The 17,086-nt window shown below is 39.9% G+C and overlaps 1 protein-coding gene and 1 long non-coding RNA gene across 2 annotated transcripts in view; one reads left to right on the forward strand and one right to left on the reverse strand.

Moving 5' to 3' along the window:
• The window catches only part of LOC124175274, a 64,268-nt gene that overhangs the window by 31,256 nt on the left and 15,926 nt on the right, over window positions 1-17,086 (forward strand). The gene's annotated exons all lie outside the window — the stretch shown is intronic.
• LOC124175266 (aspartate aminotransferase, mitochondrial) lies at window positions 11,440-16,074 on the reverse strand. Its single transcript, XM_046555329.1, has 8 exons — window positions 15,792-16,074; window positions 14,353-14,509; window positions 14,143-14,271; window positions 13,728-13,949; window positions 12,558-12,714; window positions 12,354-12,452; window positions 11,958-12,274; window positions 11,440-11,869 (listed from the first exon to the last, which is right to left on the reverse strand). Exons 1-8 carry the CDS (start codon window positions 15,875-15,877, stop codon window positions 11,747-11,749), a joined length of 1,290 nt encoding a protein of 429 aa, XP_046411285.1. The 5' UTR covers window positions 15,878-16,074; the 3' UTR covers window positions 11,440-11,746.

Here is a 17,086-nt window from a genome sequence, read left to right on the forward strand (position 1 = left end):
CCTGTCACAGTCGCAAATCAAGCTTCACTCGTTACTCGCAGAAAATCAAGTCAGTTAATTTAGATTCAACCGCAGTTGTTTAATACTTATCCTATCTCACTCCAATTCACTGATACAGGGAGTTGATTTTTTCTTGCTTGAAACCCCTGATTGAGAACCCATCGAGATTTCTTAGAAATTCCCTGAAAAACTTTCTAACTCTTTTTACGTTACTTTAAAACCAAAGGTTTTCGGATAAAGAATCACAGAATTCAATGAAATTAGTCGGAAATATTGCAATCTCTAACTTCTTTGGTGAAAAATTCTACGCGGGTGTTTGGGGTTGGGGGTAGGAAACACAATGTACAGTAGAAAATTGTATTGCGAATTGAATTTTAATCCTGAAGAAAATGGCGAAGAGAACTACTTTGGTACATTTTTATATAATAACTACAAGATTTTGTTAATCTTGTAACGGATGTCCGTTTTTTGTTTTGGCTTTGTGTAACTGAGTCTGTCGTTTTTGAGAACACTCGTACAGATAACTTACAAGTATCATGCAATAAGGTACAACTTGAATCTGTAAACTAGATTTTATTGTGGTGTTTTGACAACTACCTATCTCGAGAATCAAATGCTTGAAATAAATGGGAAAAAAACGTGAAGTCTATAATACAGGACTTCAAAGATGCTGGATGATGTGATGCGATTCCTTTCCGTGGAAGGAAAAGTCTTTGGGGGATACTCGCATCCATCCGAGTTTACCCTTTAATAAACATGCGGTGTAATATAAACACAATTAAGTTGTTATTGAGAAGTTGAAGGAAGCCACTAGGCTAGGCGTTCTACTGTATACTCGTTGGACGCGATTATTTATCAGCCCAATGGTTGGTGACTTTAAATTAGAGAGTTGAGAGAACATTTCGTGGAAACGGAACAAACATCTTCCTTTACCTTACTTTCAAACACCGCAGTAACAAGTTACTCTCCGTCATTTGAAAATCACGCTACGTATCGGTGTTTTGAAATTCGATTGACTGTTTGAAAACCCCTCGCAAACTCATCAGGAACTATATCTTTGATTTCTAAAATTTCATAAGATCTAAATTGCATTTCTTCAGTGGCTATAAACTTACCAAGTATAAGAAGGGGCACAACCCTTATTGTCTGACCAAACAGAAGATTCGATCCGGAGATTTGATATGAAATAGCTTCCGATGTTCATCCTATGAAATTAAAAGAATATGAAATTAAATGGAGTCATCCATGCGTCGATATTTTAATCTGATTGATCTCGAGCCACCTAGATCTCGGGCATAAACCGCCTTCTTCGTTTGCTCGGCAGTAACATACTTGCGTTCCGTATAATCAGACAGCGGAGCTTAAATCTGTCAAGCACCCCGCTCACTGGCTTTAACAAAGTATCATGGCCTAAAGATACACTGGCTTCTGAAATCCGAATGTTAAATTGGACGGAGATCAGGTGAAATTGTTTGGTGGCCCAAAACTGACCAAAGGCTAGACGGATAAAAATGAAACCAGCGTTAAGTGGTGAGTCGAACTTGTGTTACCATTCATTTTCCAAGCAATTTGATCAGTCGGTAGATTCCGAATGACTTGAAAAACCTGACGAGCAATGAATAATCTCTATGCATTCCTCCCTCAGAAAATATGTTCAATTCAGGACTCAGTACAATAGCTTTTGCACCTTCTCATTTCATAACTGTGCACACCGAAGGTTCTGGTTGGGTCGCAAAGTGACGATGAAAAGGGAACAAAAATCTTACGACTGCTGTAGAAACCGAAAATTCGTGACGTATCTTCTTGTTTTACATCTCTCCAATAAATCAGAAACAGAAGTCGTATGGCTGACGTGAAGAAGCGACGTGACGTACGAGGAAGAGAATCAAAACCCGAAGCTGCGGGGGTGGAAATGTGCCATGGTGTTGAATCAATTTTCGAAGCTCGTCATGACGGTACTGGACCACGTTGTTGATCATCTATGATATGATCGAACCAAGAATGCGTTAAATTGATACTCAAACCTAATTGTTTTACAAGCCATGAGTAATGCACTCGTGTTAAATAGTGTATGTTAACGAAGGGTTGATATCGTCGGAAAGGCGTACAAGGTGATGGATTGCGGCTCCGTTTCATCAGAGGAATTAACCCTTCAGCCGGAGAGAACCTTCCTGCCTCCGCGGTGCGCCTGATGCGCGTAATACAGAAATGATTTGATTAAAATGTAAAGGAGCCTGTCTGCCTCTCACCATACACCCTCTGTTTGCGCATTTCACGGTTCGCCTGTAAAAAGCCTGGGGGCCACGGCGTGACTAGACAGATGGCAGTCGCCGCAGTCAATGGTCTGAGAAATTGGATCGCGTTTTAACTCTCGCTCTTGCTCCCGGACCCCGTCCTTGTGTCGGCAATAGAAGTACGAGATATTTTCCTTCAATTGCAACTGTAAGTGCGTTAGCAAATAATCATCGTGATCTGGCAATACTTTGCCTGTGAATGTGAATCTTTCTCTGGTCTTAATATTCGGTGAAAATAGTGCCAGAACGCACCATTAGAATCCTCATTATACATATGACCTGTAATCTTGAGATTCCTTTAGAGTTATGAAAAAACTTCTGGATCGATAATCGGAAGACATGTCAAAGCTTTCTGTCTTACCTACGGATTCAGCAAATCATGTTTGACATTATATTTAAGTTCACCGAGGCAATAACATTATCTCGCGGAAAATGTGGAAGTGACTAACGATACGATTTTCCAAATTCGTCGCTGAAGGTTCAGGGTCCAACAACCCCTTAAGCGGTCAAAAGGTGAAAGAGGGTGCGTTTGGAGAAGAACAAGAAGGCGGGATGAGGAAAAGGAGCGAGGCAATCACTGTGAGTGGGCGACACGCGCTTCGAGAGGGTTATCAGGTTGATGAGACCACGCGAGGGGCTGAGAGACGGGTTTATCAGAAGGGCTTTATGTGGGTATAACCTATAGGCTTGTACAGGGTGTAGTGACAGTGTCGTAACGCTGCAGTGAAAGGAATAAGGACAAGCTACTAGCCGGTGCGTTTCGGGGGCGCCATATGACGCCATGCCAAGGGCTGGTAATGACGACCGGGGATCACCACAACATGTGGCCTCTTCGCTGCGCGACCGCACAATTTGGATTAAAATGAGCAATTCCAAAATGTTGTATGGAGAATAAGTACCAGCGATAATGTAACCGACGCTTCGGAGTTCTCTCGTAACGTCCAATATGCTCTCGAATGTCAGAACATGCAAGGAACCACTATTAAACACTTCAATGCAATTTTATTTGTCTCTGTCATGCATTAAAAGTTTTAGGGGCGGTAAATACGCAAGAAAGAAGACAATCCACCGTACCTGAAGAATTCTTGAAAACTCAGTCGGAACATGAAGGCTTCTCGAGAGAGAATTTCCACGCAAAGAAGCTTATTAGCATAAATTCCAACGTGTGTAAATATCCTCTTCAGAAGCACTCTGCACTCGACAAGGTAACTGCAGTGAGGCCAATAGCAATACGTTCTACACAAATGGTTTGATCCTATACACTCACGATGAGAGGAAAAAAATTACTCGTTACAACTAAACATTTTTTTCAAGACCCTTTGGTCAATCTGAAGCGAGAATGTGTTGGAAGTGATCAAAGTTTTTTTTTCCTTTTGTACAATGCAAGAAATCAGCTTTTTTCATGTAAAAATAGTATATTGTATTAGAGTTGCGGAAAGTGGGTAATTTCCGATGAGTGAGAAGTTTGCAGCGTGAGCCGTAAGGGCGATTGCTGCCATCGTACCAGTCATATTTCTCCAAACGTGCGTGTAAGACACGCTTTTTTACCACCACCTATGGAGAATACTTTGATCTGAGAAACAAAGAAGGTGTCACTGACAGTGCGTAAAATTGAGGTTAGGTAATTTACGTTCAATAACACAGTGCGCAAAATTGAATTATTCGAAAGTGCAGATGCACCAAAGAATGCCCCACTGTGTAAAATCAAGCACTCCAGTTGTGCGAATGCACCAACGTCGTTTTTCTGCACTGTTCGGTAATAGGGCACCCTCGCAATCTCTACAGGCAAAAAAAGTATTCTTCAACACCTGTTGGGAAATTTCGATTTTCAAATCCTATGGACCGTATGTAAAGTACGCCATTTCCGAACAGAGCGGTAAAACAATGTAGGCGCACGTGCACAATTAAATTGCTATATATATTTATTTTACAAGCAATGACTTTCTTTGGGGCATGTGCACCATCGAATAATTCAATTTTATGCACTTTATTCTTGAACGTTAGTTACTTCACCCTAATTTTACACGCTGTCAGTGGCACCTTCAATGCTTCTCAAATCAAACTTTCCTTCACAGGTGTTGGGAAAAATAACGTGCGGCACAAGTGCGGATGAGCGATATATATCTCCTATGATTAAAGCACTCGCCTTTGAAGCATTTCTGTTGAATGAATACAAGTGAAGACGATTTTATACTCAAATAATTTACAATTTCTTCAACTATACATATAGCTATGCGAAATTTTCTCAGCTTTTAAGAACTTTGTGTAGAACTTTAATAAACTTTTCTTTGAATGATCAATTTACTGGAGCAATAACCGATTTTTTAAACTTAAAAATGAAATTCGAATCTCTATTTATCTAGTTCCATCGTTTAAAATTAAACTAGAAACTTTATTTTGCAGAAAATTTACTATCGGACAAAATTTGCGATGAAACGAGAATGCAGAATCGAATCCAATATGATTGCGTTTACCACACGACACTTAAGTTTGTTTACGAATTCGAGACGCAAAAAAAATCATTTGTTTCATTTGTCGATGAAATCTACCTGACCACGGTGAGCAGACAAAATTCAATTCCCGGGTTGTCGAATGAGTTTGTCGAATCTGAAAGTATCCCAATCACGTCATTACTTGTCGCGCACTCGGTTGCCCATCAGGGTTGAGAATTCAGTGCCTGCAAGCTGGACGTAGCGAGGCTGATGTCGATCTGTCGGATCATCGTTAGCCGATCTGGCATTTTCTGACGGCGCAGGTACCTACCTCTGTATTCAGTATTGTGCATCGTTCGTCCCTCGACCGCTTGTGGACACCCACACTAAACAAAACTCGTCTGTACAGTCTCAATGGATGAAGATACCGCATTGCGCGCATTCGTGTTCGTGTTCTCCTAAATGGCCGCGTGAGTACGTGTGATCGATCACCTTCGAACCACCGACGAACAACTTCCCACAATGGCATTAGTAACTAGAATTTGATCAGCAGCCGAAATCCAGCCACCCACGTTGCCACTGTGCATGAGTTTGTTCCTACGCTAACGCTTGTTATCTGTAGATTTCTTAAGCATCATACCTAAGACTAGTATTACCATGATCTCTGTAATCGGTGGACGTGAAATATGACTCTCGAACATATTGCGAGGTTTCTTGAAATTCACAACTACTATAAAATTTTATGACTTTAAGCTACGAAGGATGTTTCAAATTCGATCTGGAAGTAGAACAGCAAAGAAACTAAAGAAGATAAATTGGATAGCCCGAACGGACCAGTCCTAGAACTTTATTTCAATTTTGTAAATAACTTTGGGATAACTGCGTTGATTTTGGTCAAAATCCAATCGGTTCCGTGTTAAAAGGAACTGCAACATTTGAAACAAAGGCCGTCGAATTCCGGCGATTCGTTTTTGGAATATCACCGAAGAGAACCTTGATCGTACAAACATATCCAAACGAATACCCGAAGTTTGTCGAAGTTGATTCTCTAGACCTGAAAACAATGAGCTCTAGTGAATTCCGAACATTTATCAGAGTTTGCGATCTGTTCTGAGAGCGAAGCTTTTCGTTGGAAGAACTACACTTGACTGGCAAGTTCTGACTCATAATCGCCGTGGGAGTATCGTTCAGTGCATGTAACAAAATGCTTGAGGTAATCCTTGCTCTTGAGAAAGCCGGGAATGAAAAGTGTGCCCGTGAAGCTATCGTGAAGAAGATGGCAGACTCGCTACTGGTTGACGTCTCCTATTTATCTAACCGACCGCACTTATGAGGCCAAGTTCAAAAGAGGAGCCACTGAGCTCTATGAACAAGGAGATACAGGACACGTGCCACTTACAGCTAGCCAGCTACCTACTGCCTACTTCGCTTATCAAACTGGCGACAGTGTCGGCGGTACCAAGAACTGCAGCACACCCATCCCACCAGTTAAGGCTTTACAACCACGTAGACGAGTGTATCTGTCCATCCGCCAGCCAGCCTGCCTGCCTGCCTGCCTGACTGCCTGCTTGCCTGCCCGTCTGTCTCTCCCCCGGCGAGTTATCTCGCCGCCTAAACATCATTGAAGGATATATTCTGTCTCCCTCTGTCTGTGGGCTTGTCGCGGTGACGTGAATCTGGAGATTTCAGGAACGCTTACGTCTCAAATACTCCGATTTTAACACCACTCATCATTTCACGGAAAGGAAACATTCTGAATGATGAGTGACAAGTAATACAGCAAGTCTTCAATTTTCTTGAACTCGTCTAAATACAAAAAATACTGCAACGAATAATTTGGAAAGTACAGTTGTCGTTATTCTACGTGTACAAGTTTAAAGCGGTAACTTTGTGGATAATGTTATTTAAACTACAAAATGTATGTTTGAAGCGGTCCTTTCGAGTTTCTTGCGCAGGACCCAGAGAGCCTTCGTCTCATCTAGGAACTTGATTTCAAAAGCTGCAACTCGCTTTATAAATACCCAGACGATGTTGATTAACAGTAATTAAACGATAAGAGAAGCTGCTGGTCGTTCAGCAAAGAGCAACAACACGATTGGTTTAAATGCGACCGTATTTACGTCGCGGAAGCAATAATATACAAACGCTGGTATATACCCACTCACTGAATTAATTGAATTGTTATGGCTTCCGGGGGGACTCCGTAACCCCTAAAGTTTCTCCCCGTTGACCATTCATCAGAGCCCCATCCATAGAGCTATTAAATGCATGTACAATTATTGTACGATTATATGTACGTTTCCATTTTTGCATCGGTTTGATTGTTTCATTTGAGTTGATGCATTGTATGTCAGAGGTTCATTTCGTCCAAGGTGGTGTTATGTAACTATAATCAGATGAGACTAATGCATCTGTAAGGTTAGAGTACGAATTCGTCCGTTAGTAGAATATCGAACCCACAAGTTGAACGACACAATTCAGCAAAAGTCGTCCTAGATTTCTAAAACTCGGCCGGTTTATGATCTCGCGCTTTTAGTCATCAAAGAAAAGTTCGAGGAATTTACGAAAATAGCAGCCTGCTAGTACCTCACAAAGACAATCTTCCAACTCTTTTTGATAACCACGAAGTAGTATGACATAGTTTTCAAACTTTAAAGATCCTTCGTTACTTAGGAGTCAAAAGGGTAAAATACGATATGCTGATTTTGTTGGTAAAACAGGCAAATCCGAAATCGTCTTGACAGAAGAAACTCGCCCGACAGCATTTTGAGTGCAGGCGTCATGGGATAACGAGAAGAAGGCGCAGGACGCGCCATAAATAGATGCATTATATACGTGAAATAAACCGTTGAAGCATCCTAATAGAATGCTAAGGCAATGTGTGGGCCAGAAGATGTCCTTCGGAGGGTTTCCCCCCTCTTGAGTTTAGTGAGGAGTCGCACCGCGGGCGACTCAGATGGTACAGAGCGATACAGCGCCCCCTATGACATGCCACAGATCTCACACCATTACTCAGTCAGTCCGGTTGTATAAACACTCGAGGCTGGTGTGACCAGCTAGAGTGGCCGGCCGCCCATCGTGCGTGGGACACCGCGTAAAAATGAGTTGTGTCAACGGATCGGCCGACCCCCCGTCTAGATGTCTCCAGGTGGGCATGGGTTGCTTTATAATGCAACCTTTCTTATTGTTGCTCGAACCTATGCGCCGTGGTTTTGTGCAACAGGATGCTTCGCGCCTATACAGCTCGCGGCGGGGTGCTTCTGAGCGAACTCTACACACATTCACGAACCATCGAATGTACTTATCCGTGCGTCTATCCGTCGCAGAGGAAGGTTAATCTCAATCATATAATCGCCCAAATATCTCGCCGCGACTCAAATCACCGATTCAGATTCTTCACCTCGCCGAGTGATCTCTGCTACCTATTTCTACATTGTTATATAACCCGATATACGATATCCTCCGAAAGAAAATTACAACTGAACGTCCTGATTTTAGACACAAGTGAAATCTCGCTACTCTGTGTTATAACTACATTTAATGATTTATTTACTGCCAAAGATACAACAGCCAAGATGGTGATGTCTAATAACGAAGAGCATAGAGTACATATACACAACGTGGATGCGCTCAAGTTTTATAGTCAATGAATTCACCCGAATATGTGATTACTATCAAATAAAATTTTGGACATATCAGCTTGAATATAATCACAAAAGTATTTCCTGGAGACGAAATAGTATATTGTGTGATACGTGCTAAAAATAGGCGATATCTGAACAAGCGCGGCGTTCGGCAGGAACCGAAGGCGAATGCTGCCGTCACACGAGTCAGATATCGCCTATCCGCACTTAAGAAGAACGACATTTTTTTACAACACCTACGGGGAAAGATTAATTCGAGAAGAATTGAACGTGCCACTGAGAGCCCGCGAAGTTGATATTACGTAATTTAAGCTCAACGACGCAGTGCGTAGAATTGAGTTATTCGAAAGTGCACATGCGCAAACGAAAATGTGGAAAAAAACATTTCAATTGTGCTTTGACTTTCGAAGCTTTGCGGGGTGTGCGTAAAGTTCCCCGATTTCTGAACAGTATTGAAAAGCGATGTCCGCACATGGGCATAACTGATATGATATATTTTTTTCACACTAAGGATTTAATTTGCGCATGTGCAGTTTCAAATAACTCAATTTTACGCATTGTGTCGCTGAGTATAAGTTACATCACCTCAACTTTACACGCCTTCAATGGTGCTTCGAAGTTAAACTTTCCACGCAGATGTTGCAAATGACATCGTGTATGACACGCCGAATAGGCTATATTTGACTCGTATGATGACAGCATCGACTTTTCTCCACTTGTTACAGAATATACTATTGCCTAATATGTCTGTCATTGGGCTACACATTACGAGTTTGTTGTCGATAAATTTTAATTTCGACGAATCACAGCTAACCTTCTTTTTCACTCAATTTCTTATCGATCGCAAGAATTAGATTAGGTTGATTTCGATATACTTTACCACAAAAATAATCTGTTATTATTAAATACCAGGGTTAAGCGATCACTACTGATTTCATTAACTGTCCAAAACGATCTGTAGATCATTGAAAACTGCATAAGAGAACTCTTTTAAGTGTTGTAGGCGTTGTAGCATTGAATTTTCATCAAGAATATCGCATTAAAGTGATAGGAATGTACAATTGAGTTATCATTAGACATGAACAAGAATGAGGAATCGTTCCTTCACTATTTTTTTCATAAAATCGCGTCGGACGGCACGTGCGGATCGCAGAAACGCCGAGGCGAAGGGTTAGGACAAAGGGAGTGGTTAGTTGCGCCCAAGAAGAACCAGAGGCAGTCATTTGAAGGAATTGCTACGGAAGATCGTCCGGTCGCTCGCTGACTGTTACCGTCTCTTCCATGGCACCGCGGTGCTCTGTGCCTTGTGGTTACTTCAATTAGACGAAATCGTGCCGTGTGGCTGATCTGGAGGCACCGCCAATGCTGCCGCAAGGCACGAACCATGCGTTCGAATACGTGCTTCCACCCTTTATATTTATTATCATCAAAGCTCGCCTCCAGAACGACAGCGTCTCTTTGTTATAACCGTCCGCTACGCGAGTCCCAAAGACTGTTTTTATCCAATCAAGCGCACAGACGTTCGTCATTTGTTCACAAAATCAATTTCGCCCAAATTCGCTATCTTAAAGACGTTCTGACGATAATTTTATTACTGAGACTGTTATAATGTACAGTATTAATGTAGAGGAAGATGCTCAACTTTCAAGGAATATTTTTTTACCATGAATTCTGCGTTAGCATTCACTCATTCGATATAAAAAATTACTAAAAGTAGTGAAATTAACAGCCGATTTACTCATCTTAGAAAGTGACGGATGAAAGCCTGAATGTACACAAAGTTTATGATTCGACCACTACTGGGGCAGGTTCCACTTTAAAGGATTCAATTAATAACATTTTCTCATGATTTCCTGTTAAACTGACAGTTTATTTGACGATAAAAAAAAAACTCGATGAATATTCGATCTATGTAATTTACATTTCTGAACAAATATTGATTTAACGTAGCGAAAAGACTAATTCAAGAAAAAGTTAAATACCTGTACGTGCTGATTATAAGACTATTTTCAACGGAATAAAACTCCGATGAGATTTAACGTAAATCAAGTAAGCAATTCAGAGAAACTACAATTCCTTATTCTTCGCCTCACCTGTCGATTATTAAAAATTCAAAATATTAACGCAGCTTTCGCTGAATAAAGTTTTCTGACTTATTACTATAAAGTTCTACTACATTTCTGTGAAATTAGACGAGTTATTCTTCATTGTTTCTATAAATTTCTTGATTAAAGTCGTACAGTTTTAAGTTACAGTAACTCGGTCATTCACAGAGAATTTCTTCCCATTTCACGGATTTTTTCCGACATACTTTTCAGAGTTTTGTCGAGAGTTACCGACACAAATTTGCACAGAAGTATGTTTACTCTGACTCAGCTTAACCGGATATACTCGTTTCCGCAATGCTATTTCCAATGAAGGTAGGTGTACCAGCAGCCAAACATAAAACCTAATGTTGAACAGTCCCGGTAGTTGGATGCTTTTATTGGAATGCGCACAACGACTAGTTTCATAACCCACTATAATAAGTTTGCTTATTTCGCAGGCTATGGCCTATATATATACCTACATGATATATGTATCACACGACGAACAGATACTGATTCTACCCTATCGATAATTTGACCGAGCTTACCCACCGAGTCATTTTTATATTGTACACATTTTACTTTGCAGTAAAAATCCTTCTGCAAGTATAGCACATATAAAATACTATATTACATGAAAGTGATGCTGTAACGTGGAATTTTACTCACTACAAGAGTCTGTCTGTTTTATGCCCCGAGTGGGATAATCAAAGTACTCAAATAATAAGCCCTACGCTACCGCTGAACGGTACTGGATACCATTCGGCGAAAACAGGTTTACCGACGGATCTTTTTTTTATCGTTCGAGGTAAGGCAAAGCCAGATATTACTGAATATAACTTGGCCTCCGGGATGAGGTCTTGTTTCAAAACTGTTTGTTGCCCAAGGACATTGCTGTCCGTATGGCAGTTGTGTGAAAAATATAGAGTGAACTATTGATGGGATTGAATTTGATAACTGAAAAATTTTGAAGAAAAAGCAATTAAAATATGACAACTTTATTCTACACATTGCATGTATGTGTTACACGATCGAATATAGAAATTACTTTTAGTCTTCACCAAACTGCCTGCAGTTGATATTTTGAAATTCGTTCGAAATGGATATAAATGCTTTATTTTCATCATAAAATGCACATCATCATCGTAGAGTAAGTGTGATGAATTGGAATCTTTATCATGTTCACCTTGATCTACGAGGAATTGATGGTAAAAAAAAAAAGTTAAATTCTCTAAATTTTTAATCTCTTCTCAAACATCAGCAGCAAGTTACAAAGCGCACATTACGCTTCACTTTGTAACTTCGTGGATGCCATGTGCAAGATATTCCACATTCTTGGAGGTAACACCAGCCATGGATATTCTGCCATCCTTCGTCAGGTAGATACTGAAATTCTTGGTAAGATTTTCAACCTGGGAAATAAATACATTGTTATTAATTTGTCAATTTGTTTATCTCTTATAATATCGGGAGTCGACCTCGATGAAAATTAATAATAACCTGAGGTGGCGTGAGTCCCGTGAAACAGAACATTCCAATTTGATTTGTGATATGCGACCAGTCACGCGTAGAACCTTCTTTTTTAAGATTATCACGGAGCTGCGTACGCACTGAAATAATTCGGTCGGCCATGCCCTTTAATTCGACAAGCCACTGTTTTTTTAGACTTGGGTCGCCCAAAATCGTAGTAGCGATGCGAGCACCATGTATTGGCGGATTCGAGTACATCGGTCTGATCAAAATCTTAATTTGCGACATCGTGCGCGCGGCTTCATCTTTGCTCGACGTAATCAACGAAAATGCACCCACACGTTCGCCTGAAAATGTAAGCAGGAAATGCTAAAATCTGTATTGTGAATTTCCCGTGAGACTGTGAAAATTTAACAAGATGCCCACCATACAATCCCATATTCTTGGCATACGATTGAGATATACAAAGGTTGTGTCCATCCTTGATGAACAGCCTCAAGGAATGAGCGTCTCTGTCAACATCACCTAGAAATCCAAATAGAATTAACACGTTGCACAAATTTTGTACTTAAATACACTAAAAGGTACAGAGCACTGTGTATGGCTAGGAATATTTGGCTGTATTCTTACCGGAAGCAAAACCTTGATAAGCCATGTCGAAATACGGGAAAAGATTTTTTTTCTGAACGACTTGCGAAATCTCAGCCCATTGTTCAGGGTTAGGGTCAACACCGGTTGGATTATGAGCACACGCATGGAACAGGATTATCGATTTCTCCGGAATTTTCTGTAAAGAAACGGTTGCATACAAAAGTGATTATTATTTTGTGTATGACCCCCCCCCTCGGAAAACTGCATTTCACTAATGTGGAGTGGGCGCAAATTCGCCAATTTCGTCAGCCCGATTCAAACGCGTCGAACGGCAATTTCTGAAGGAACTAGGACAAGTAAAATCGTGTGCATCACGGACGGAAGGTGATTTCACTCGTCTGACCACCACCTTCGCATCATACTGCTAATCACCTTCTTTCCGCCCCTGATACACAAACTAATATTTTAAACTTTATTCAGAAACGCAATCTTTATCCACTCCCAACAGTTGGTAGTATTAAGAGGATGTTATAGTCAATCTTTGCCGAATGAGTAAAATGTTACTTATTTTGTGACTATTATCATAGCCTATGCAACACTGATGCAAAAATTTCGCAGTTGGTGCAATTTTACATGCAATGCCGAACGAAACTGCCTAAAAGCTTTTTGGATTCCTGTGCAAATGCCCCTAGGAAATGTATTTCTGCAGTAAGTGGTAATTCAATTATAGGAATACATTTGTTACCATTACAGTTGCATAAAACCAAACTTTTTTAGTTCGTTATATTCGGCATTGTATGTAGAATTGCACTGACTGCGGTATTTTCACATCAGCGATGCGTAAGGTCTGATAATAGTCAAAATACGTGACATTCAACGCAGTTGGTAAGGGCTGACTTTATCATCCTCTTAAATATCGAATGATGATGTAGATTGGGATTCTTTAATTCAGAAGGCAGCATCTTGCAGTAACGACAACAACTGGGTCTTTGTATGTAATTATAAAAGTCGTTTTTATCCTTGATTTTACCGTAGATTAACTTATAAACGTCCGCATGGAAAATAAATTGCATTGTATTTTCTGTTCCCCAATATTCCTGTAAAACCGATCCAAAACGATCGTTTGATTACCAGGCGCGACACCATTATCTGCTAACCAGGCCCGCGCCACAGATCCCAGTATCTGCATAAATTTTTTATTCAACTTACAGATATATCTTCTATGGCACCCTGGAAATCAAATCCGCAAGTTTTTGGCTCATAGTATCGATAGGTCTTGACATTCAAACCAGAATGTTTGAACAGTGGTATGTGATTGCCCCACGTTGGCGCTGGTAAATAAATATCCTTATGGCCAGGGAAAAAATTTCCCAAATATGCTGCACCGATACGAAGAGACCCAGTGCCAGAAATTCCTTGAACGGTCGAATTCTGAAAAATAATGCAAGCGTTAGATGTATACTAATGATCATTAACCAAAAACAGTTACATAAAACTAGATTTGAGAATAGAGAACGGAATTCGATTCACCAGGGTTTTGTTTTTCAATTTATTCTGTCAAAAACAATTCCTGAAAAATAAATCCTCTGACTGTGAAAACTTAGTTTCTACTTTCTATGCTCACCAAGCCGTTTTTTACTATATCGCTATTCTCGCCAAGTGCAAGGTTGATGCTGTGTTTGCAGAATTCAGGGTTTCCTCCAATCGGCGAATACTCCTTATCGAGCCCACTCGATCCTATAATTTGCTCCGCCTGTCAAAGATGAAAACTTCTGTTATGTAAGAAACTGTACAAAATCGAACAGAAAAGTTTTAAACCATCATTCGGACGCACCTTTTGGACGCTGGGCAGTACGTATGGCTTTCCATTATCATCACGGTAAGCGCCGACTCCCAAGTTGATCTTCTTCGGGTTACTGTCCCTCTTGTAAGCCTCCGTTACACCAAGAATGGCGTCAGGGGGCCCCATCTCAACTTTGTCCCACCAAGCACTGTGTGCAAAAACAATAAACTAGATTAAAATCAGCTTACAGACACATTCAAATACCTGTTGTCTAAATCTATAACTAGAAAACCTATGACTTTTGTAGTATTGAAAACTCTATACAATGTCTTCATGCGATAAAATTTTTATCTCAACCTTTGACCGTAAACATAGTAATCTACATCACACTCGCTTCAAATTATCGCTCTCTCTCTTCATTCTATATTACTTTATTTCACTTTAGGTAGTTTATTCGTCATCTGGTATATGTTAAATTTTTCATTAATTCATTATTACTATAATTATTTTTGACTTCAATTTTTACGAACTTTACTACTGCGGGGACTCCTGCCAAGGTAAATAAGCCCTCTATCTATCTGTCTATCTATTTCTTATCAAAAGATAATATTCTATCATATTCAATCTAATCTATGACTAAGCTGCATGTTCAGATTCAGCCAACAGAAGATTTACAATGGATTTGATCTGGGATCCATATTGTTATGTAATCCATATTGGAAAAGAAACAGAGGTAAGGATGATACATATGAAATTCATGCTGGCTACTTAAACTAAAGAGGAAATTTCTTTTTTTTGTGTATTGTTCTACATTTATCAGTTACTTTACGAAATTTAAATCTAAATTATAGCCAAGTCCCAGTGTCATGAAAACTATATCTGCCAAATTCTGAAAACTTGTACAAAGAATTAATTGTGCACTAGTGAAATGGTTTGGAATAAGTTGAGCGTGAAAAAATTTCTAAACTGTAATTCTGATCCAATATTGTGTTATTGTTGTAGGTATGAAAATTAAAACTTTCTAAATTAGTTCACTAGCTGGAAAATATTTGTAATAATATAATATATTTCCCAATTTATGTTGCCTGTATTTGCGGCTGAATAAAAATGTTGCAGTTACATAATTTCGTTTGGACACATAATCCGGGTGAAATATTGTAGATTTTTTCAATGGCAAAAATCGGGATTATTAATGTCTCATCTATTCATAGTAGATGAAGTAATATTTCAACTTTTGCGGCCAAAATCTATTAATTTTTTTACACTAGTAACAAAATGAGGAAGAGGAAAAGAGAGAAGAAGAATGAAGGGAGTAGAAATTTTTTTCATTAATATAAAATATGAACTGTAGATCGGCAAGTAGACAATCTAATCAACGAATATAACGATCGATTTATTTCCCCACCGGAACATCGTTATCATGTGTCAAGGTCAAATGTAGTATGCCAACTATGCATTACGAGAATTAGAAATATTTTAGATAAACTTACATGTTTTTGAGCGAAGTCGCGTAAGCATGGTTGCTGATTTTTAAACAATTGAACGAAGCCGCGAGTAACTTTGTTTTCTGCGACATTGTCGGTTAAATTATAATGAGGTGATTTTTGCACAAACAGCAAATGATGTTGGTCGGAGCAGCTGGTGAACTTGAGCTTGCGAGTTGGAAGAGTGGGCCGTGTGGGGCTAGCTTTGAATACTCCACAGATAGTGGAAACGAGAGAAAAATGCGCAAGGCTGCTCATGCGCCGTCAGGCACTGCCAGTATTGTGTTACGTCAAAATGCCCTTCCACTGTCGTCACAGGTTACTAAAATTTTCCAAGGTTACTTAAGGTTATCTGGTTTGTTTAGAAATACAACTTCGTAGAGCCTGATCACGTCTCGCACCTATTGATAAATTTGGATCTATCAACATCATCAACAAATTCACCTAATTGGTTTCAGTTTGTAACAACGGATCTGTCACTGGTCTTGGAAGCAAAATAACCAGTCTCCGGTATAGAATTCATTCATCTTGAAGTCGTAATTCTCCCACACCACTCTCTTCATTGGTTGGTTATCTTCCATAAAAATGAAGCATGGATTACCATTGACGTAAGAAGTACGATTAAAATCATACGGCATATTCACTGAATTTGTGATGTTAAGCGAGCACTGCGCTGCCTGCTCGGGCTTAAACCGAACTTCTGAGTACTCGAAGAGTGCCAGCTCGAAATTTGAAATGAATCAGTCATTATAACTGTTCAAAACCCCAAAAAGAACTGTTGTTTGTAGCATAAACAGTGAATTACTCACTTAAACCCGTAAAATTAATCGGTTCGAATGTCGATACTTTCAAGTGTTTTGAGTGTGTTTGCGCTTCACGGCGCTTTTCAGAGCTTGCCTATGAACTATAAACACAACCATAACTGAATGCGTGGCTCAACGGAATGCTTGATCGATTAAAAATATTTAAATTGGCTCTCCTTTACAGAGAAATTCTGACAAGCACGTAATCTTTCCGTCTGTTTGCGTTTCAATCTGTCAGTAACATTACTGAGTAACACGAATGAATTGATTGCTCGTTCGAAATGAGGTAATCCGTCCTGCGTGACTCGGTCAGTAAGACAGATGCCTGACTCATAAGTGTTTGAGATGTCATTTTAAAGATGGCGTTCAGTAAGAGTACACGCAAAGACGTTCGGCTCAATGTCAATTCAGAGGTAGATACAACAGTTTTCTATATTCACTGACTTGGGCTAAAAGTATCCACGAGGATATTTATCTAGCTCAAACCCGGTCTAACCG

The sequence above is a fragment of the Neodiprion fabricii genome, chromosome 2 (assembly GCF_021155785.1).
Source record: "Neodiprion fabricii isolate iyNeoFabr1 chromosome 2, iyNeoFabr1.1, whole genome shotgun sequence".
In the NCBI taxonomy this organism is placed as follows: Eukaryota; Metazoa; Arthropoda; class Insecta; order Hymenoptera; family Diprionidae; genus Neodiprion; species Neodiprion fabricii.